This window comes from Chanodichthys erythropterus, chromosome 10 (genome assembly GCF_024489055.1).
Source record: "Chanodichthys erythropterus isolate Z2021 chromosome 10, ASM2448905v1, whole genome shotgun sequence".
Classification (NCBI taxonomy): domain Eukaryota; kingdom Metazoa; phylum Chordata; class Actinopteri; order Cypriniformes; family Xenocyprididae; genus Chanodichthys; species Chanodichthys erythropterus.
The window spans coordinates 9141277-9165226 of record NC_090230.1 but is presented as its reverse complement, the minus strand read 5'-3'; the positions used below and the strand labels follow the sequence as shown (position 1 = coordinate 9165226).

At 36.0% G+C, this 23950-nt stretch overlaps 1 protein-coding gene across 3 annotated transcripts in view; it reads left to right on the top strand.

Moving 5' to 3' along the window:
* zranb3 (zinc finger, RAN-binding domain containing 3) overlaps positions 1 to 23950 on the top strand; it is an 84140-nt gene that overhangs the window by 33692 nt on the left and 26498 nt on the right. For all 3 annotated transcript variants that reach the window (XM_067398562.1, XM_067398561.1, XM_067398563.1), the window contains exons 7-13: positions 1962 to 2133; positions 10223 to 10339; positions 12627 to 12746; positions 15117 to 15236; positions 21831 to 22010; positions 22328 to 22492; positions 22889 to 23297. In XM_067398562.1, the coding sequence (XP_067254663.1) occupies positions 1962 to 2133; positions 10223 to 10339; positions 12627 to 12746; positions 15117 to 15236; positions 21831 to 22010; positions 22328 to 22492; positions 22889 to 23297 (1283 nt within the window). The remainder of the gene's footprint in view (positions 1 to 1961; positions 2134 to 10222; positions 10340 to 12626; positions 12747 to 15116; positions 15237 to 21830; positions 22011 to 22327; positions 22493 to 22888; positions 23298 to 23950) is intronic.

Below are 23950 nucleotides of genomic sequence, written 5' to 3'. Positions count from 1 at the left end.
AAAACTTGGAGCTTGGCAGTTCAGAACAGCTCATACGCATACTGTCATTCATCTTGAAATCATATAATTCGATTCACGTCTTCCAATTGGTTCTTCTGTGGACTTAGAGGCTTTTTCTGACAAAATATAAAGTGGCATTTAGCGGTTTCTACAAACAATTTTTGAATGGGCTGCCGCTAAGATTAAGCGGATTTGAAGGAATATCTCCCTTTGCATTGAACTTTGAGCGTCATAAATTTTCAGATGTTGTTTATGCTCAAGCAGCAAAATTACACACTAACTAAAGTTAAAAAGTAAAATCATAATCAAGGACACCTTTAATTAGAAGACATACAAATAGTTGTTTTGCCATTTTATTTATTTATTTATCAGGCAACTTTTTACTGAGAGTTTAAAGCTGCAGTCCACACATTTTTTTTTTGTTAAAAATGATCCAAACTCAATTTTTTACCAAGTACATAACCAGCCAGTGTTCAAAACTATCTAATTGTCATATCTTGATTCACAACAGTTAGCTTGTAATAATGTTTTTTAATAAGAGCGACATGGCGGATTTCCGCAGGAAATTTGAGCATGCAGCAGTTCCTCTGTGCGTCATTACATCACGTCCGTAAACAGAAAGGAAGGAGTCCCGTCGAGAGGCTAGTCAGTTATATCATGTGAGGAAGCTGCCGGAAGCGGCACATTTATAGCCTTTTCTCACAGCAGCTGAAATAATTAAACTTATCATTTTGATGGCGGATTGTAATCCAGAAAGATCCAAATGACAATCAGCAGTGACAATTGGAGATTCACCCGTAGCCAAAAAGCAAAAAGACTTTGGACTGTGGAGTGACTACAAAAATTGAAATCTACAGGTAACGCTAACACAGTCACGCAATGCTGAGGTTGTTAACAATAACAATTTGAGAACAATATAACAGTAATAATAATTTGCACGGTTTGGCATGATCCGAGCTAAGCGATCATTAGATTTAATCACCATTGGCAGCGTGATTTATTGTAGGCCTAATGCTTTTTTCCTCAGTTGGTCAAAACAAAAGTGGCAGAAATGTTACTTGCTTGTTCAGATGAAAATTCTTATATTGGTCATACTTTCAAGATGGAGAATCTGTGATTCTGAAGTTCAGTATCCACACCGGTGTGGTGACTGACAGCAAACATTAGATTCATCCGCGCTGACGAGCTGTGCCGAAGCACAACGCACGTACAGATAACTGTTCCGCATATGACTGCAATCGCATGTTTCAAACAGAAGTGGCGACAAAGAGGAAAAACCGCGGACTGCAGCTTTAATTAAAATTTTTTTTATTTATTTATTTTTTTTTAAAGATTTAGTTGTGGGAATTTTCTGCTGATTTAGTTCCACCCTATGATTTTTCCATGTTGAATATTCCTGATATTTTAATTAATTATATTTTTAAATGTATATTTTTTTTTTTAATTATTATTAATTTTAATTCTACTTTCATTGACATTTTTCATTGGTTTTATCACAGTGCATTCTCTGATTGTTTTGGTGCAGAGCTAATTTGTTTAAGTGTGTGTGTAGTAGCAACATTAATGTGAAGCCAAAATATGAGTTTTGTCATGAAGATGAGTGGTGTTCAGAACATCTGAGAGGAGTTTTGTTCCTCTGTTCTTCTTATCAAATCTACAGTGGAGAAATGAAATGACAGTGATTCACACAAGGGTCTCCGAGTACAAATGAATCTACTGAGGAAAAAGCTCTGCCACTCGAAAAGCGTGCGCACAAGTTCCTGTCAATCATTCGTATATGCAGCAGTAAATATAAAATATTCATAATTAAATCTCTCACACACACGTACACACACACATATATTTAGGACAGAAAAGATCTCATTACAATGATAATACCTGAGAATTGTGGTGAAATGAGGTGGATATACAGCAAAAGTGTGTTGTATGAATAAGTAAAATGCTTGTGTTTTCTTATGCAGGTTTTTTGGGGCCAGACGGCAGTGGGACTGTCGCGGTGCTTCTCATTTGGATGAGTTACACCAACGTCTGAGTGAGATTATGATTCGCAGACTCAAGAATCAGGTGCTGACTCAACTACCACCCAAAATACGTCAGCGAATTCCCTTCGACCTTCCCAAAGATGCTGCCAAGGTATGCAAAACAAGTTTCTCAAGTTCCCACTGCTATACACTTCAGAATATAAAAACATGTTACCATAGTCAGTACCATGCTTTTTGAATATGTACCATGCTAATACATTTTTTTTTTTTTTTTATTAATATTATTTTTATTTATTTACTTTTTTTTACCAGACCAATTTTTCATTGTAACATTACGGTAGTCTTGGAAGTCACTATCATGGTACATGAATTTCAGTGGCATGGTATTTATCAAAGTAACCAATATTACAGTTTTTCTAGTATTAATTATACTAAATTAACACATTTAGTTGATAGCCCCAAAAATAATTATAATTTTATAATTTAATTTATTAATTGACTTTTATACATACTATTTTTAGATTTTAGGTATTTTTACTTTCATTACTACTAAAATGTTTGAAGGAAAACTTGCATAAAACAAAATAAAAAAAGAAAAACATTAAGGATTATTATTATGTAGTTTCTGTATAGTTTAATGTATACATTAATTGTTCTAGCAGTTCAATTAATAATACCTTAAATCTAAAAATATTTTAAAGGAAAAACTTGCATAAAACAAACAAACACAAAAAAAACACTGATTACAAAAACATTTTTAAAATAATTTATTATTTGATTTTTTTTAATAAAATAATTTAACTTGCATAAAACAAAATAAAAATAAACAATGATTATTTTTTTATATAATATCTGCATAGTTTTTATGTATGCATTAATTTTTCTAGTAATTCAAATAATAATACATTAAATCTAAAAATAGTTTTTTACATTTTTTTTTTATTTATATACATTAATTTTATTACTAATTAAATAAATAAATCCTTAAAAATCGTTAGAAGGAAACATTAGAATAAAATGAAAAAGAAAAAACAATAATGATTACATTAAAAAAATTATCATCTCTGAATTGTTTTTATGTAAACATTAATTTTGCTAGTAATAAATGAATACCTTAAAGGTGCAATATGTAAGAATTTTGCAGTAAAATATCCAAAAACCACTAGGCCAGTGTTATATATTTTGTTCACTTGAATACTTACAATATCCCAAATGTTTCCAACTATTTGTCAATCAAGAGAATATTGCAATTTTAACCAAGGCTCCGGGACTATGGAAGCACATGTGTAGCAATAATATTCAGTTTAAAATGTAATATGCGAAATGGCAATGCAAAATATAAAATGGCAATGCATTTCTGTATTTAAATTTACATTTTCCATATTATATGTGCAATGTTTGGAGCAAAATGATCATTCAAATTCAATAATATAATTTACATTTGCTGTTTCCTCCACTAGTTTTAAAATATAATTTAAACATATATTTTAAAGCTTTATAAGCTGCAAAATTAAAATGAAAATGTATTACAGAAATTATTATATATGTTTAAAATGTTCAAGCAAAAATTGTAGCAAAATGACCATTTAAATGTTATTTTTTTTAATTGCAATTTGCACTCAGTTAAGACACTTGCGATTGCATTTTCATTAAATGTCCCTTCAATGAATGTATCAAAATTCAGTGTGGATTTGAAAATGCATTCTGAGCCGATCACGTCTCCACCCCGCCAATCACTGTGTCAAGGCGGGGCCAGGTGTTGTAAACATAGCGGCAGCAGAGCTAAGAAGACCGAGGCATAAACTGGCAGATGAATGTGAGCAAAAACAGAGAAATGTCAGTGATTATGCACGCCGGTCAGTCATAGAATCAGTACGTTATTAGAAGCGTACAGTGGCATGAAAAAGTATGTGAACCCCTTGCAGAATCTGTGAAAATGAGAATTATTTTAATAAAATAAGAGGGATAATAAAAAATGCATGTTATTTTTTGTTTAGTACTGCCCTTCGGAAGAAACAGAAGATACTTGCATGTTTCCCGGCAGAAAAATTAAGTAAAATTTACCTTGATATTTGAATTCAAAAGTTTTACTTAATGCATTGTGTTTTCTTCTGGAGCATCAGTGAATGTTTGAACCTTTTTTAATAGTTGAGTTTGAGTCCCTCAATTGTCCTCAGTGTGAACAGATGAATCTCAAAATCATACAGTCACTGCTGGAAAGGGTTCAAATATGCAAAAATGCTTGAAAACTGATGAATCTGCAGGAGCTGGAGGATTTTTCTGAAGAACAGAGCTCAGTTTAACTGCTCAAGACAAACAAGAGACTCATGAACAACCATCACAAAACATAAAAACATCAGGATCGTGGATCATCAGGTAACCACACACAGTATTGACAATCAATGGTTCACATACTTATGAATGGGGTTATTTTAATAAATTCAGCTATTGTTTTGTCTTGTGAAATAAATGCAAACATCTTTTATGTAAAATATTTTACTCAGGTCAGTACTAAACAAAAAATAACATGCATTTTTTTATTATCCCTCTTATTTGATTAAAATAATTATCATTTTCACAGATTCTGCAAGGGGTTCACATGCCACTGTAGGTATTTATGGTAGAGAACATGCCTGGCGCTCGTGCACCTTGTCATGAGGTGAGCGTGCTTGCGTGTCTGTAAACGTGTTGAAACCGACGTGTCGAATGAGTGGTGCTTTACAACAGGTTACTTACTCATAGAAAAAATCGTAGACAAGCTGTCTGAGATTATTGCTTGCTCTATCAGTATGGTTGTATGTTTTTCTCTTTTTATCATTCTGACTATTGTTTATGCATCATTTATATTAATAAAACGATGTGTAGTCCATTTGTATGCCAATGAGTGTTATTTATATAATAATTATCATAATAATAATTTATATTCCCCAAAATAATTATGTTTAAACCCCCTTTCAAACACTAGAAAGCACCCCATACTGCTCATCTCTAAAACTGACTCTGGTCTTGTGATGTCGAAATTTCTCTCTTCTCTATTTTAGAAATATTTTGGACAGCTACAAAGAGTAGGGTCATTCTTTTTGGTCACAGCAACTGATTACATAAGCCTATTTCTTTTTCTTCTTTTTAAATTTTTAAAAAGTTCCATGAAAAACAATAACTTTTCTTGTGCTCGAATTACACGGAAAACCGCACTCTCCATCCCATACTGAAGCTGTCAGTCAGTGCAGCACAAGCTCTCATTTTGTTCAATGAATCCAAGTGCGCGATATATCCTTTATTTACTGTGTGTTGATGCTTTTTTTTTTAACAAGTGTGAAAACAGATAGTCGACTTGAATTTTGCTGAGGAGGAACACTGATGGATACGTCTTTTTTAATGTTGTCTTACGTTAGAATAAATAGCCTTAATTAACGCTAAACCTGACTATTTAAGTGACTATATTCTGATTATAAACTAAGTATTACACTATTGATGTTGTCAAAGCTACCTCAGGACATTAAAGATACCGACACACCAACAAGTGACATTTCACGGGAAGTTGTCCAGCTGGTTTATATTATTGCGGAAGTTCTAAAGAACGCTCCGTGCATATGGTCCATTGGTACTGAAGGGCCCAAAGTGTGCCAAGAAAATATCCTCCACACCATCACACCACCTGTACACATCAGACCAAAGTGATTTCTAAGATGTGAAAGATGGGTTTAGACAGTTATTTTTTGGGAACAAAATTAATATTATTATTATTATTAGGCTATAAATAACACTCATTACCATCCATATTGACTACAAATTGTTTTATTAATAGGCCTATAAAGGACGCATAAACAATAATCAGAATGATAAAAAGAGAAAAACATACAACCATACTGATAGAGCAAGCAATAATCTCATACAGCTTGTCTAAGATTATTTTTATGAGTAAGTAACCTGTTGTAAAGCACCACTTATTCGACGCGTCTGTTTCAGCACTTTTACAGACAGGCGAGCGCGCTCACCTCACGATAAGGTGCACGAGCGCCAGGCACGTTCTCTACGAGTCGTCCTAACCACAAATATCTATGCTTTTAATAATGTACTGATTCTATGACTGACCGACGTGCATAATCACTGACATTTCTCTGTTCTTGCTCACATTCATCTGCCAGTTTATGCCTCGCTCTTCTTTGGTCTGCTGCCGCTTTGTTTACAACACCTGGCCCCGCCTTGACACAGTGATTGGGGTGGAGACGTGATCGGCTCAGAATGCATTTTCAAATCCACACTGAATTTTGATACATTCATTGAAGGGACATTTAATGAAAATGCAATCGCAAGTATCATAACTGTGAGTGCAAATTGCAATTTAAAAAATTACATTTAAATGGTCATTTTGCTACAATTTTTGCTTGAACATTTTAATCATATATAATCATTTCTGTAATACATTTTCATTTTAATTTTGCAGCTTATAAAGCATTAAAATGTTTAAATTATATGTTAAACGTAGTGTAGGAAATGGCAAATGTAAATTATATTATTGAATATGAATGATTATTTTGCTCTAAACATTGCACATATAATATGGAAAATGTAAATTTAAGAAATGCATTGCCATTTTACATATTGCATTGCCATTTCGCATATTACATTTTAAATGGATTATTACACATGTGCTTCCATACAGGACGTGTGAGGAGTTGCCTGTCAGTTGCGTCATACCCGCGTTACCCTCCGTTTTCCGGTTTTATTTTGTAGAAACCATGGAAACACCAAAGACGCTTTAATATTTATGTTTTAATAGACAAGGGAACAACTGTTTGGTTACATTTATAGACAGAAAACAAGTTGTTGTTATATAGCTCAACACGTTTAGTCATGACCGGAAAAGCGGAAGTGTCATAATAAAAGTCCCGCTGCTCACGACGTGTGTTGCGCAATCACTCCAGTGGCCTCGTTCAGCTCCTACAACACTCGATCCTGCTGTGCTTCATACTACAGTAACGTTAATAATCACATCCATGAACATGATTTCTTCCCGAGTCCTCTCCCGATTATTTCCACCAGCCGTAGAGGTGAAGACCACATGTCCCAAGATTCTGCGCTCAAAGTTAGCGTCATCAAGCTACGCCTTTGTTTTGAACAGGCCTCTAGCGGACAGAAAATATTACATAGTGCACCTTTAAATCTAAAAATAGTTTGAAAAACACTTTAATAAAATAAAAAAGAGAAAACAACAATGGTTACGTTAAAAACCAACAGGCGAAAGAACAAACAAATATAATTAGCAGTTTTTCATGTTATAAATGGCATTATCATCCTTTCCAAGTAGTTTTTTTTTGCTCTCTCTCTCTCCTTTACACTTTTTTTCTATCACTTGTTCTGAACTAACAGAACAAAAGCAGTTAAATATAGTGATTTACCCCAGTATAACCGCCCCATGCCTGTTGCTAGGCAATAGTATCCGATTAACACAAATTATCATTTCATCTCACTTGTCTCTGATCACTCTCTTTTATTTCCACATCTTTTTTTGCCTCCTTTGGCAGCCGAACAAGCTGCCAGCGTGTTATTCAAAGAGGAATGGACGTTAGTAATCATCACATTCTGTTCCGAGCCGTCGCGTTTAGCAAGGCTCGGCTTATAATTGCTGTGTCGTCTACAAAAAAAAAAAAAAATTCAGAGGTGCTTGTTCCTCTGTTATTTCATTTTCATGTGAACTTTCTGTGGACCGGGGCAACAATGTGTGAGAATCCTTCAGTCTGGCTGAAGATAAAGCCATTTTTTCCCTCTATGTATCTTGCTGCCTCTCTTTTTCCTTGTGATTATTTCGTCTGTCTGTCTCTCTCACTGTCTCTCTCTCCAAGTAATGAGTGTGTGTGGGCAGGAGTGCTTGTACAGCAAGTTTTGAGTGTGTGTGTCAGATTTCAGAAACACAAAGAGCAGCTCACCTGCTGTAGGACCTCATAAATCATCTGCTGTCAGCACACTCTCTCACACACACACACACACACACACACACACACACACACACACACACACACACACACACACACACACACACACACACACACACACACACACACACACACACACACACACACACACACACACACACACACAATCTAACTAGTTTACACACACTGATCCAGGGGACAGATGTTCAACTTCAGCTACCACCATAACCTAGATCTCACCCAGATCACTTTTAAAATTAACGACCTGTGTTTTAAGGAACAGTTGGGCCGAGCGAACACACACCATGTGACTCGTTTGCTAGCTGACCTCACAGCTGAATTTACACTATTATATTTATAAACACGCTAGCTGTTCATCCATCTATCTATCTATCTATCTATCTATCTATCTATCTATCTATCTATCTATCTATCTATCTATCTATCTATCTATCTATCTATCTATCTATCTATCTATCTATCTATCTATCTATCTATCTATCTATCTATCTATCTATCTATCTATCTATCTATCTATCTATCTATCTATCTATCTATCTATCTATCTATCTATCTATCTATCTATCTATCTATCTATCCTTCTGTCTACAGTGCTCAGCATAAATGATTACACCCCCTTTGAAAAGTAACATTTTAAACAATATCTCAATGAACACAAAAACAATTTCCAAAATGTTGACAAGACTAAGTTTAATATAATATCTGTTTAACTTATAACATGAAAGTAAGGTTAATAATATAACTTAAATTATACACAACAAACAACAAACACTACTACATCTAGTACTTTGTATGGCCTCCATGATTTTTAATGACAGCACCAATTCTTCTAGGCATGGAATGAACAAGTTGGCGACATTTTGCAGTATCTATCTTTTTCCATTCTTCAAGAATGACCTCTTTTAGAGACTGGATGCTGGATGGAGAGTGATGCTCAACTTGTCTCTTCAGAATTCCCCATAGGTGTTTGATTGGGTTCAGATCAGGAGCCACTGAATCACTTTCACCCTGTTCTTCAGAAATCCAACAGAGGACTTAGATGTGTGTTTAGGATCATTGTCATGTTGGAAAAGTGCACGACGACCAAGGGCATGGAGTGATGGTAGCATCTTCTCTTTCAGTATAGAGCAGTAGATCTGTGAATTCATGATGCCATCAATGAAATGCAGCTCCTCGACACCAGCAGCTCTCATGCAGCCCCACATAAGGACACTGCCACCACCATGTTTCACTGTAGGCACCATGCATTTTTCTTTGCATTCCTCACCTTTGCGACGGCACTCAGTTTTGAAGCCATCAGTTCCAAACACATTTATCTTGGTTTCATCACTCCAGAGTATAGAGTCGCAGTAGTCTTCATCTATCTATCTATCTATCTATCTATCTATCTATCTATCTATCTATCTATCTATCTATCTATCTATCTATCTATCTATCTATCTATCTATCTATCTATCTATCTATCTATCTATCTATCTATCTATCTATCTATCTATCTATCTATCTATCTATCTATCTATCTATCTATCTATCTATCTATCTATCTATCTATCTATCTATCTATCTATCTATCTGTCTATCTATCTGTCCTTCTGTATATCCGTCTGTCTGTCTGTCTGTCTATCCTTCTGTCTGTCTGTCTGTCTATCCTTCTGTCTGTCTGTCTGTCTGTCTATCCTTCTGTCTGTCTGTCTGTCTGTCTATCCTTCTGTCTGTCTGTCTGTCTGTCTATCTATTTACATTTATCACCTCAATATTACTGCCATGCTATACAATGTGAAGCTTATAAAAGAGCTCTGGGGTGAATAATGGTTGTGTGTCTTTTACATGCTCTGTTTCCTTCATTCACTGCTTGACTTCCTGTCAGTCTGATGTCCAAACCCTGGCAGCACCTCTCGGGGACTGCAGGAGTGTTTGTGGGAAAGGAGACGGAGAGGATCTGCATTTGTTTTAGGGGCAGAGCAGGACTCAGTGTGTGTGCGCGCACAGGAGATTTATAGCGCCGGTACGGTGTGTTTCCATCTTCCACTGCTGCTGTCACTGTAGCGCTATAATTGGGCAGGTCACATGACCCAAGAAGTCGTTCTGCAACTTCAGGGAATTGTGTCTCTTTCCTCTCGCTCCCTCTACCCCTCACTTTCTCTCGTTCACACTTCATCTTTCTATATTTTCTGTTTTTCTTGCTGCTTTTTGCCAAACACAGGGAAAGTAGGACAGTTTACGATATCATTAATTGTGCTGCCCTTTATGGATTCACTCTCTTTCTCTCTCTCTTTCTCACAGGAAGCAAGTGCTAGTTTTGAGCAGTGGGAGAAACTGATGAGCTCTGAGAGTGAGAATCAGTTTGTGGAGGTGATGAGTCTCATCACACACATGTATAAGCAGACTGCCGTTGCCAAGGTAAAGTATGCGTGTAAAATCCTCAAGATGTTTATTTCTCATTTCACGTCGCCCTAAATGTCTAAAATGGTTGTAGATCTTGATGCTGTAGGAATTTCTGTGTATTTGTTTGTATCTTTACAGGGTTGTATAAGAGTTTTTTGTTCCTTTGGGCTTCAAAACACTGTGTGGGATAGATTTAGAACCAGAAAGGTTTTTTTTTTGTTTTTTTGTTTTTTTTTATACAACAACTGAGCACATTTCTCCCCAATTCTCATTACTATGGCTTGGGTCCTTCCTTCAATGTAAGATTAAGAAATTTATCATCCATCAGGCAAAAATCAGCAAAAATCTAATCACTTAAAAAGTAATATCATGCCTTTCCTCAACAAACCTTCCTTTAAAACAAAACATTAATGTACTATATCTACCTCGGATCTGTTATTTACAGTTTCTGTGTAAATGGAAAAGGACGTCAGTCCTCATTTCAGCTTCAGCTCTTTTTCTGAATGCCATCAGAATAACGGCCATCTGCAGTGAGTTTCCCTCTCTCTCGTTCCCTCTCTAACGATGAGGGACAGCGTGATATCGCCGCTAACGACCACCATGGCAACCAGCCCTTCTGTTCTCCACATCAAACACCGCGGCATTGCCATGGGAACGAGCTCCAGGGGGGCCGGTCCAGTGCTGAGCCGACCTTAATGCTGACCTTTTTGATTGCCCGACATCTTTTCCTGCGGATCTCGCTGTTTCAGAGACTTAACAAGGTGTTTTTATGAGCTCCAGACGAGACCTGCCTTAACTTTTTGTGATTTTTGCATCACTCGGGGAACTTTAACGTCACAGTTCGGACAATAAAGTGACTTTGCACAGTTTTGTCATAAAAAAGAAGACTCTACCAACACGTTTGCATTCCACCAGGAGTTTTGGACGTTCTTTCTTCTCAAACTACAACCACTTTATATCATCCTCCTGAGCACAGCGTGTGTCTTGAATGAAGCTTTCCACTGTGTGTGCATCAAACCAGCCCATGTGTGAAAGCAGTGTGCGTCCCCGACGTGCCACCGTGAGTGTGTGTGTGTGTTTTTTTTTTTTTTTTTTAATTTGTCAAACCAGTGTGTTCTGGTCCCTGCTGCTCTTGTCCTCCTCACTCTTTCATTTATTGTTTGCCGCTGAGATTATATTCTTTCGCTCTCTCAGGGCAGAAATGTGCGGTGTCAGGAATGGTGTCACTTTTTGAAATCGCTGTTTTTGCCAAGTGAAAATGAGTGAACCGGAGCCACCACACACACGTACACTTGAAGCTGTAAAAAAAAAAAAGCCTTTGCGCTCCTTCACAGACAGTTTTGGGCGCCAATTAGGCGATATTAAAAAGGCAAAACTCTTCAGTAATGAGAAACCGGAGCGCAGCTTTGAAACACAGGAAAAGAGGACTGGCTTCCGGCAAATGACTCGATACACTGTTCGTTTAACAACTACGCTAGTCATAACGGGCATTAGCCATCGAGTTCATCTCAAAGTTAGGGATTTTGAGGGGTTTCATGTTTTTTTTTTTTTGAGAGGGAAAAGCAGGTAAAGGAGGATAAAAGGAGATTTGAGATTAAACTGGCAAAACAGCACCCCTTTAAATAACAGTAACACACATAGCATATTTCAGTTATGAAATGTGGCAACTGAAATGTAAAAAAAAACAAAAAACAAAAAAAACACCAGTGTCTTATAAATAATTACATTAATGACTAGATTTTTACAGAAGCTCCTAGGAAGATTGCCAGGGCATTGCTATGCAGTTGCTAGGGTGTGCTGGATTTTATATACACACAAATTTATAATGTTACAAAAGATTTCTATTTTTATTCTTTAACTTTCTATTTATCAAAGGATAAAATGTATCAGGGTTTTCACAAAAATATTAAACAGCATTGTTTTCAGAATTGATAATAAAAATAAATTCTTGAGCATCATATTATCATATTAGAATGATTCCTGAAGGATCAAGTGGTGCTGAAGACTGGAATAATGATAATGAAAATATGTTATAATAGAAAACTGTTACATTTTGGTTATAAATGGTAAATATTTCACATTATTTTTTACTGTAGTTTTGGTCGTATAAATGCAGCTTTGGTGAGCAGAATCTTAAAAAAAATCTTACTGACCCCAAACAGTTAAATGGTATTGTATATAAATTATCTATTTTATAATTAATTTTGTGTCATATTAGTTGGAATTCCTAAACGGCATTACCTGGCTGAATCACAATGTGTTTTTATATCCTTATTTTTCTCTTTCTTTCCGCATCTCTCAGGCCGGAGCGGTGAAGGACTATATAAAGATGATGTTGGAGACCGAACAGCTGAAGTTTCTGGTCTTTGCTCATCATCTCAGCATGCTGCAGGCGTGTACCGAGGCTGTCATCGAGGCCAAGGTAGGTGTGTGTGTGTGTGTGTGTGTGTGTGTGTGTGTGTGTGTGTGTGTGTGTGTGTGTGTGTGTGTGTGTGTGTGTGTGTGTGTGTGTGTGTGAGAGAGAGTGTGCTGAGACTCCAGTGAAAGCAAAAGTATGTCAGCACCTCAACACCGTTCATTAAATCAGCAGCAGCAAAGCCTGTCACACTGCCTTCCCAACACACACACTGACCCATTCAGAGAGAGAAAGAGAGGTGTGTGTTTGTGTGTGTGTGTGAGCTGAATGACAGATAAGGCTGAAGAAAGTGTTTGTGTGAAAGAAAAAAAACTGAATGAAAGGGCTTGACAGGACTAAAGGAGGTGAAGGAGAGTGTGTTGATTCCCTGGGTAGAGTTTATTCTTTGCTTTAACACATTCCCTCAGTAGGGCACTGGTTCATTCTTACGGGAAAAGAATGGGTCAGAGTCTTGCTGTCAATCAGTTGAGTGTGTGTATTTGAACTACTACTTTAAAGTTATATTTAAATAAAAATTCATGAGTTCTGTCATTATTTACTCACCCCTGTTGTTTAAAACTAAATGACTTTCTTTATTCTGATGAACAAAATTATAGACATTTTGAATATTGTGCCATTGTAAAGATTTGGAAAGATTCATAAAAGTGTAATAAAAATCGTCCATTCGGCTCGTGCATTATATTTCCAGTCTTATGAAATCATCTTGGCTTCTTGGACTATGTCTGATTTATGAATGAAACATTCTTTTGCGTTTGATCTTTGAGTCAGTGAGTTGAATTTGAGAACCTAAGTCAGATTTTTAAATGAATCGTATTTTGTGAACTGGATCAAACGATTCAATATTTTTTCTATTGTTAAAAAGTGAGTTGAGTTCGAGAACCAGAAAAGTCTGGTTGGAAATTAATCATTCAAACTTGTTTTGTGAATTAGATCAAGTGATTCAGTAATATTTCCTTTATTAAAATTTAGTTGAGTTCAAGAACCGGATTAGTCTGATCTATAAAATTATAAATTATTTAGAGTGTTTTTGTTTTTTTTACTTTTTAAACTAGATCAAATGATTTAGGATCTCTACATTTTTTATGAAAAAAAGAGACTAATTTAAAAGTATATACATTTATATTTAAAAAAAAAAAAAAAAAAAAAAAAGGATAAAAGTGACTTCAAGGTCTGGAAAAGTCATGGAAATTAATTCAATTTATACGATTCTGGAAACGGCATAAATATATAAACAATGATTTATTTAAATTTTTATAGTTTTGCTCCATTTAAAAGTATTTCTTTGGCTTAGATCTTTAGATTGAATCAGTTGGTCCAGAACTGAATGATTAATTTACAAGTCCTCAAATTCAACTCACTGACTCAGTTATCCAGGTCTGACAAATCCATCATAAACTTTGGTATGACTCAGACTTGGGTGCACTTCTAATTCGTATCGGCCCAAAACTTGCATTGCATCACTTGACGAATCCATTTTTGTTGCCTAACAGACATTTCATCAGAGCTGTCGATTCATCTTTTACCACGATCCGTTCTTTTTGTCCCTGTTCACACAGCGGCACGCTAAAAACACTTTGCACCCTAAAGAGCACGGCTGGTTGCCGACACGGTGTCTTCACAGATGTCTCACTGTTTTAATGAGAGCTTGTTTTGTCAATTTCCTCTTCTTTTTGGCCCCCAGCCCCCTATCTTTTCCTCCATCTCTCTCACTTTCTTGTTTTGCTGCTCTCTGGCCAGACGTTTGATCCCAGACACTGTGAAAATTTTCTTCCTTTTTTATCCATCCTGCCGTTAATTGGTGCTTATGAATCTCATAAGGAAGAAGGGGCCTCGCACCAGCAGGTGTGATCACATGCAAACGGGGCAGCGTATGCGCTCCCTACATTCTCACACCTGTCATGCTCCTTGCACCCCGCGCGAGAGATGGGAAGAAACGTTAGGCAGGAAGCTAAAATTAACACGGGTGAGAAAAGTTCTGAAGTTCTGCCAGGCGGAGAGAGAGAAAGGTGTTGTACACTGCTTCACCTGTGTTTTACAGCTGTCAGATGATGGTAGGAAGAGGATAATGCCCAAAATGTACTTCAGACACACTAAAAAGTTGACAACTCTGGATGTCACTTTGCTGCAAGTTTTGACTTGAGTGCGCAAATCCTCTCTGAACAACCACAGATCTGCAAAACTCAGTCTATATGGCATTGATCGATAGTTATGAAGGGTTTTGATACTCCTTACAATGCTTTGAGTTGGAAGGCATTTTGATTTATGCTGTTGGTGCTCTTAGTAATTTTTTCTTTTACGCATTAAAAAAAAAAAGAATAAAAAATGTTTCAAATCAAAATTTACTTTGGACTGTCTCTTTTTCACTTTCTTTTCCAGGCTAGTTATATCCGCATCGATGGCAGTGTTCCATCTGCAGAGAGGATCCAACTGGTGCATCGTTTTCAAAATGATCCAGATACGCGTGTGGCCATACTAAGCATACAGGCAGCTGGACAGGTACTGAGTACTCAACCTTATAAACAATATTGTAACACCTCAACTTCATGAACATTGTACTGCTCTTTGTAAATCTTCACACAACCATGCAGTACCCCAGTTTTGTAAACAACGGACTGTTCTTCTTTATGCTTCATGCAAGCTCATAACACCTAAATCTCGTAATCATTGTAAGTCTTTTTGAAATGCTTCACACAACCTTGTAACATCTCCACCTCGTAAACATTGTAACATTCCTCTATACAGTATGTCATACAACCTTGTAACACTCAACCTTTTAAAGTCCCCCTGTAGTCAATTATTTTATCCCTTAAAACTCATCTTTGATCACCAAAATGACATATTAAAAAAAAAAAATCAAATGAAAAAAAAATTGTTCATGCCTTAAAATAGCTTGAATGTAACTCTACAACCTTGCCTCATTTAATATACAGGGATCAATAAATATGCAAATTAGCCCTTCCTCCACTCGCTCACGCCAGCTCGGAGAATCTAGTGTTGCTATAGTGACAAGCAATTTGTTGCTTTTGTTGTGGATATTTAAGAAAAAAGCTTGCTTCGCTTCGTATATTCAGTTTAATTTCTGACGCTTAAATTGTGTTTTAAATTATGAATTGGTAAAACGCCTTTGCAAAACGTTCTGAATCTACTTGCATTTCTTTGAACTGCTCTCTCACTGAATTACCTGAAGCTATTTCTCAGTATCGAGAGAACAAGCAGTCGTGCGTTAAATGGATGTTCGACAATTTCGTTGCTTTTTGGAGTTCAGATTTAAAAAAACATTCAGATGAAATCCTGCAGGCTCCTGTGCCTTCTCCGTACATGAAATCAATGCACATCCTTGAATGAGCGCGGATTTCCAGCGTATTTACTTGAACTTATCAGGTAGGCTAATATCTATGGTTTGGTCCATTCCAGAGGCGGCCAAAATCAGAATTTATAATGGACTGAATAGCTCTCTCAGAACTTGACGTGTGAGGACACACTGACTGACATATGCACATGAATCACAGTCACATGCACACGCCCAGAGCAATGTTGTTTTAGTTATGTTTTATAGTATTAAAATTTGGAGGACAAAAACATGACCTTTATTGGCTTTACTTCAAGTCAGCTGTCACTTTACTTTGGCGCGAGCCCCTGTGTGCCCTTGCGTCGGTTCTGTCATTAATTAATATGAATTAATATAAATAGCCTTTTTCTTGATTACGTTATAAAACAGCCAATAATGTGTTGCTAATGTTACACACACCGTTCCTGTTCTTTATCTCAGAGTCAGACAGCTGCCTTCTAACAATCATCCTTACAAACACTTTGAACAACTCAGAACATAGGTGAAGATATATAAGGCATATATATATATATAATATAATATAATATAAATATATATATATATATATATATATATATATATATATATATATATATATATATATATATATATATAATATATATATTAATATATATATAATATATATATATATATATAATATATATATATATATATATATAATATATATATATATATATAATATATATATATATATATAATATATATATATATATATAATATATATATATATATATAATATATATATATATATATATATATATATATATATATATATATATATATATATATATATATATATATATATATATATATATATATATATATATATACATATATAGAACCCCTTAAATTTTAAATTTTCACTCTTTGTTATATTGCAGCCATTTGCTAAAATCATTTAAGTTCATTTTTTTCCCTCATTAATGTACACACAGCACCCCATATTGACAGGAAAACACAGAATTGTTGACATTTTTGCAAATTTATTAAAAAAGAAAAACTGAAATATCACATGGTCCTAAGTATTCAGACCCTTTGCTATGACACTCATACAGTATATTTAACAGGTGCTGTACATTTCTTCTGATCATCCTTGAGATGGTTCTACACCTTCATTTGAGTACAGCTGTGTTTGATTATACTGATTGGACTTGATTAGGAAAGCCAAACACCTGTCTATATAAGACCTTACAGCTCACAGTGCATGTCAGAGCAAATAAGAATCATGAGGTCAAAGGAACTGCCTGAAGAGCTCAGAGACAGAATTGTGGCAAGGCACAGATCTGGCCAAGGTTACAAAAAATTTCTGCTGCACTTAAGGTTCCTAAAAGCACAGTGGCCTCCATAATCCTTAAATGGAAAACGTTTGGGACGACCAGAACCGTTCCTAGAGCTGGCCATCCGGCCAAACTGAGCATGAGAAGAGCCTTGGTGAGAGAGGTAAAGAAGAATACAAAGATCACTGTGGCTGAGTTCCATAGATGCAGTCGGGAGATGGGAGAAAGTTGTAGAAAGTCAACCATCACTGCAGCCCTCCACCAGTCGGGGCTTTATGGCAGAGTGGCCCGACGGAAGCCTCTCCTCAGTGCAAGACATCACCTGTCCAATACAGTCCGAACAGTGAAGCATGGTGGTGGCAGCATCATGCTGTGGGGGTGTTTTTCAGCTGCAGGGACAGGACAAGTACAGGGATATCCTGGACAAAAACCTTCTCCAGAGTGCTCAGGACCTCAGACTGGGCCGAAGGTTTACCTTCCAACAAGACAATGACCCTAAACACACAGCTAAAATAACGGAGTGGCTTCACAACAACTCCGCAACTGCTCTTGAATGGCCCAGCCAGAGCCCTGACTTAAACCCAATTGAGCATCTCTGGAGAGACCTAAAAATGGCTGTCCACCAACGTTTACCATCCAACCTGACAGAACTGGAGAGGATCTGCAAGGAGGAATGGCAGAGGATCCCCAAATCCAGCTGTGAAAAACTTGTTGCATCTTTCCCAAAAAGGCTCATGGCTGTATTAGATCAAAAGGGTGCTTCTGCTAAGTACTGAGCAAAGGGTCTGAATACTTAGGACCATGTGATATTTCAGTTTTTCTTTTTTAATAAATCTGCAAAAATGTCAACAATTCTGTGTTTTTCTGTCAACATGGGGTGCTGTGTGTACATTAATGATTTAGCAAATGGCTGCAATATAACAAAGAGTAAAAAATTTAAGGGGGTCTGAATACTTTCCGTATACACTGTAGTTCATCATAACATCGTAATAGACTCGCTATATTGCTAAATCTACACAATTGTTCAGATCAACAGAAAATTTACCGGGGTAACCTGGCTTCTCTCTTCTGCTTCAGAGCGGTCATAGTTAATGATATGCTAAAGCCTGCCGGCACGTTGTTGTGATTGGTTACAAGGTAGTCTGTGACGTCACAAATGCCCACGATTTCAAACCGTGAGTTTTAGACTGTCTTTGGTTTACTGCAGTTTCAAACATAAAATACTCAGCAATGGTGCTGACTTATGAATTTGCACATGGTTTGTCTTAAAGCATATTAAAAACACTACATAGACATATAAACAACATTAAAAACTTTAATAGCAGTACATCACAACCTCATAACAATCAAGCATGTAATAATTTTAACATTCCTCTATACAGTACATCAAAACCATGTAACACTCAAACTTGTAAACATTGTATTGTTATTCTTTAAACTTTACTCAACCTTGTCAATCTAGTTTTTTATTATTTACACTACACACAACCTTGTAACACCTCAACATTCAAAAAATTGTTATGCCCCCATTATACGTCACACATTCTTGTAACATTCAACATTGTATAGATTGTACTGTTCTTCTTTATAGGGCTCCCCCCCAAACATTTTTCTAGTCGACTAGTAGTCGTTTATTTAAGCAATTAGTCGACTAATCACACGTTTATATAAATAAACCATGTAAATCATGATAATGAGCCCTTAATCACCTATATACTGTATAATACATAGCCTAATCAACGCTCAAACACACTTAAAGCTTGAAAAAAATGTATTTATAAACTGGTGTTTTGTGTGTTTTCAGCAGCAGAGATGAAGTCAACAATGCTGACTCGACATCTCCTAAGTAGTGGACGATATAGGTTTCATAGGGATTACATAATCTGAGGATATCTATTTTAGATTTGAATCAGTTAAAAGTAGACATTTCAATTCATGTCATTTCAGTAGTTTTCCATAGATATATTTCTCATGTCTGTGAGGCAAGTATATGCTGAGTTTTGGTTCATTTTTGTGGCGCGCTCAAGTTCACTTGAGACCGAGACAGCAGAAAATGCATCCTGTTTGTTTTCATTATTTTACAAAAGCACAACGTTTTGTTGTTATTGTGAGTTTACAGAAATAAATGCAAAATTATTCTTATCTGTATGACCAAAATGACAGAGTATTTTAAGTTAAATGCAAGTGATCGCAGATCATCGCACCGGCTCCTCCATGTAGTAAGCGCACTCTCCACACAAACAGTTGGATATGCATCAAGCGCATTTATCTAGGTTAACGTTAGAACGAGCGGAATTGTAAAGTTGGTACTACTCACATATTTCAAGTGATAAGCCATACTTGAGGTCGATGAATGATGAATGACAGGCGAGTGTTTGGATTTCCTGCCGTTAACAATCTGTTCATCACAGACTGCGTGATTTCTCCACTTCCTGTGGAGTTTTATTTTTTTTCTTTCTGTGACTAAACGACTAATACCAATTTTTGATGACTAAAGGTGATGATACACAGGGCAACTTTTTGAGTAATGTTGTCTAGCGATGTTGCCGAGCAATGTTGCTTGGGCACTGTCCCATTGAGAATGGGCAATTAATTTCGATCTTGAGTGTCCAGATAGAAATTTGTTGCCCATTCTCAATGGAAAAGTGCCCAAGCAACATCGTTAGGCAACAATGCCTGTTAGCGTATGTATAATTGCCCCGTATATCATCACCTTAAGCCATTTCTAGATGAATAATGGTTAGTCGACTATTAGGGGGCAGCCCTACTTCTTTATAATCAATGCAAATTTGTAATAGTATCCTTAAGAGCATAAACATTGTAATGTTCCTGTTGGCACATCACACAGCCTCGGACAAATTGTAATGTAGGGCTGTCAAACGATTAATCGCGATTATATAATATATATAATATAAATTATAAATTATATAAAATTTATATTATATTTTATATAATATAAATTATATAAAAATATAAATAAATACATATACTTGTAAATATTTCTCAAATATATACATGGATGTGTTTGTATTTATATATACATAATAATTACACACAGTACACCCACATATATTAGGCAAAAGCCCTATTGTAATGCACCCCTTTATATGTCACACAGTCTTGTAGCATTTACAGGGTTCCTACGCAGTTTGGAAAAGTATGGAATTTGATTTGAGTCATTTCCAGTTCTGGAAATGTATGAAAAAAAGAAAACAGAGTATGGGAAAATATGTGTTTCCAGGCTATTTGCTTTATTTTGTTTTCTGAAATATAAAATTAAGAAATAAAAATGTATATATATTTATAATTATATATATATATTTTATATATATATATATATATATATATATATATATATATATATATATATATATATATATATATATATATATATATATATATATATATATATATATATATATATATATATATATATATATATATATATATATATATATATATATATATATATATATATATATAAAATATATATAAATATATATATAAATATATATATATATATTTATAATTATATATATATTTATAATTATATAATATATATAATATAAATTTATCATACACGCAGACTGATTTCAGGCAAAAGTTTAGAGATCGTTTAGTGATTGTCGAAGATGACTGAATGAATTCAAGGCATATATTTTCATTACGCAAAACTGTTTGAACTTCACTAAACAAATGTTTGTGTGCCACTCAAACCAGCAACAGATAAAGGAGCAATCGATCATTTAATTCAGATTGTACTTTGTTGTTTGATGATCGTGCAAAAACAAACTAAGATTACAGTTGTAAACTGAATATATGCTGCAGAGATTTTTTTTTCCATATTTATATGGATTTCCATGTTTTTTTTTACCTGAGAAGTGTGACCCATGTGAATTGAAATTGTGTAAAGACCTCAAACAATTACTAAATAAACTACAAAATGTTACATTTTCTTAAATTTACAGCGCCACACGAGTTCGCTGCGCCATCAGCGGGACACCATGTTAGCAAGGGTTCAAAGCACCAAACTCGTTGCGGCCAATAAGCCTGTTGAAGGCTCATTGGCTGCAACGCGTCGGTGTGCGGTTACTTGTTACCTGTTCTTAAATGCCTAAGCCATGATTGAATAAAGGCTGTGTATATTTTTCTTAAAAATTCTCGAGTGTGAATTCTCGAGTACAGCGTAAACGCTGTACTTTGTACTTCACACAGCCTCAATACACTATAACTTTGTAAACAGTGAACTGTTCATTTATACTTCACACTGATGTTCACACAACTTCGTAAAACCTTAAAAACTTCTGTAATGTTTCACACAATCTCATAACCAATGCACTGTTCTTCTTTATTCTTCACGCAACCTCGTAACACTCTCAAGCATGTCAGCCTTAATAACTTCACATTTTTGGATGACATGCAAATATTGCTGTAAAACTGTATGATGTGTCCACTTGCTCTCAGGGTTTGACATTTACAGCAGCGTCTCACGTGGTCTTTGCCGAACTCTACTGGAACCCAGGACACATCAAACAAGCAGAGGACAGAGCACATCGCATAGGGCAGACCACGACCGTACACATCCACTACCTAATTGCCAAAGGAACCTTTGACACCGTCATGTGGGCCATGCTCAACAGAAAGGTACAGTAGATTGGCTGTCTCTTAGCTTCAGATAAGGAAAAATGTTTCCTTCAGTATTCATAGACACACTCAAAAAGTTTCACAGTCTTTTTGTGAACATTTTTATAGATTACCTTAAATTTATACATTTGAATTGGTTAGAACTTAGTTTCCAGACTTTCCAAACTACAGTACTCTTAAAATAATCAATATATAATGTCTTGGGACTAAATAAAGAGGCAACACAATAACTACTGTAAGCTTTGGTGTGTAAAAAAAGGGCTTGTTTGGAAAATTTGCTTTCATTTGCTGACATTCTTACAAATGATATTGGACAGGAAACAGTTACGGGCAGCGCTCTGAATGGAAAGAAAGAGTATTTGAAGGCTGAGGTGGGAGACCAAGAGAAATGGGACTTTCTGAACTTTGCTCAGGCATGGACGCCAAGCGAGACCGTGAAGGGTGACTCTGAGGATGACAAAGATGGAATTTTCTTCTCTCATGTACGTAAAATTTTCATTGCCACAAATTAAACATAAAACGCGACTAAAACTCGTTGTCACATTCGCATAGCAAAAATGAATATGCTATATTCAAAAATGTAAAAATATACATGAAAATTCACAAATTACACTAAAACAATGTGCTGTAAAATTCATTGTTCCCCTTATTGCAATCTTTTTTGATTGAATCGACATTGTTAGTGACAGAACTGGTACGTTTGACACCCCTAAACATGACTAGGCTTCCGATTTTCTAATCGTGGAAACCTGAACCTCACAAAGTGCTTTTCTTTCAGAAGTGTCTGTGGTTTCATCACTTTGCTGTCATGAGATGAAGTTTCACTTTGTGAGTCACAAAAAGCATTCTTTTTGTACTTTTCTCCCCATCTACCACAGTTTGAAAGGGACAAGCAGCACGACATCCGATCATTCTTTTCCCCCTCTGTGAACAAAGAAAAGAAGAGGAAACGATCTGGGGATTTACCCTCCGACGGATCTCCTCTCCCCCAATTACCAAAGGAGGCGGAGCCTGTTCAGACACCGGAGATCCAGAGTTCTGATTTGAAGGCCGACCAGGCGGAGGATTTTTCCCCGCAGGTGAAGCGCATTAGGCAGGTTAGCCCCTTGTTGCGACGCGGGGGTAAGAAGAGCTCCCTGTCGCCCTTGTGTGCCCCCCGCAGGCTCTCGGCGGGACTGCAGGCTCCGCGCCACAATCAGAAGTGGAACTGTTCAGCATGTACGTTCTCCAACAGCGGACTGCTGCTACGCTGTGAGATGTGTGAAAGTCCACGAAATGTGCAGAAAGGTGATATCTACACACAAACCATGTCCATATAAGTTTACATTAATTTTATTTTACATGTCAAAGCAGCATCCTGTGTTTAGACAAACTTATGTGCTTAATCCATTCCCCACCGTTTGTGATACAGACGTGGATAATCGCTTGTTGAGGAAAGTTGTGCTGTTAATGTTCAGACTTGTTGGATTTTTACACCTGGTGTAAATCACAAGGAGAGACTTGAGCCATTGTTTAACTTGCCAGTGACCTCTTTTTAATTGGGTCAATAAGCTATCACCCCTAGCAACCTCATAGCAACGACCTGACAACCTCCTCGAACTCCTTAGAGACCAAATAGCAACATGCTCAAAGTCTCTCAGAACAATTTAGCAAGTGCATAGCAACATCCCTGGCAACTACCCACAGTACCCTAGCAACCAAAATATGCTAAAACTATTCTGAATACCTTGACAACTGCTTAGCAACGTTCTAGAATTATGTCGGTGAGTTTTGAGACTACTCACATTTTCTTTGTTTATAATGAGGTCTAAAAGTCAGAGACAGTGGAAATGTTTCTATTCACCTTTTTATTTAAAAAAAATTATAATTTGTTGAATAATCGTATCTAACAAAGTTTTTATGCAGTATATATTTGTGTGTGTATATTTATACATATATTT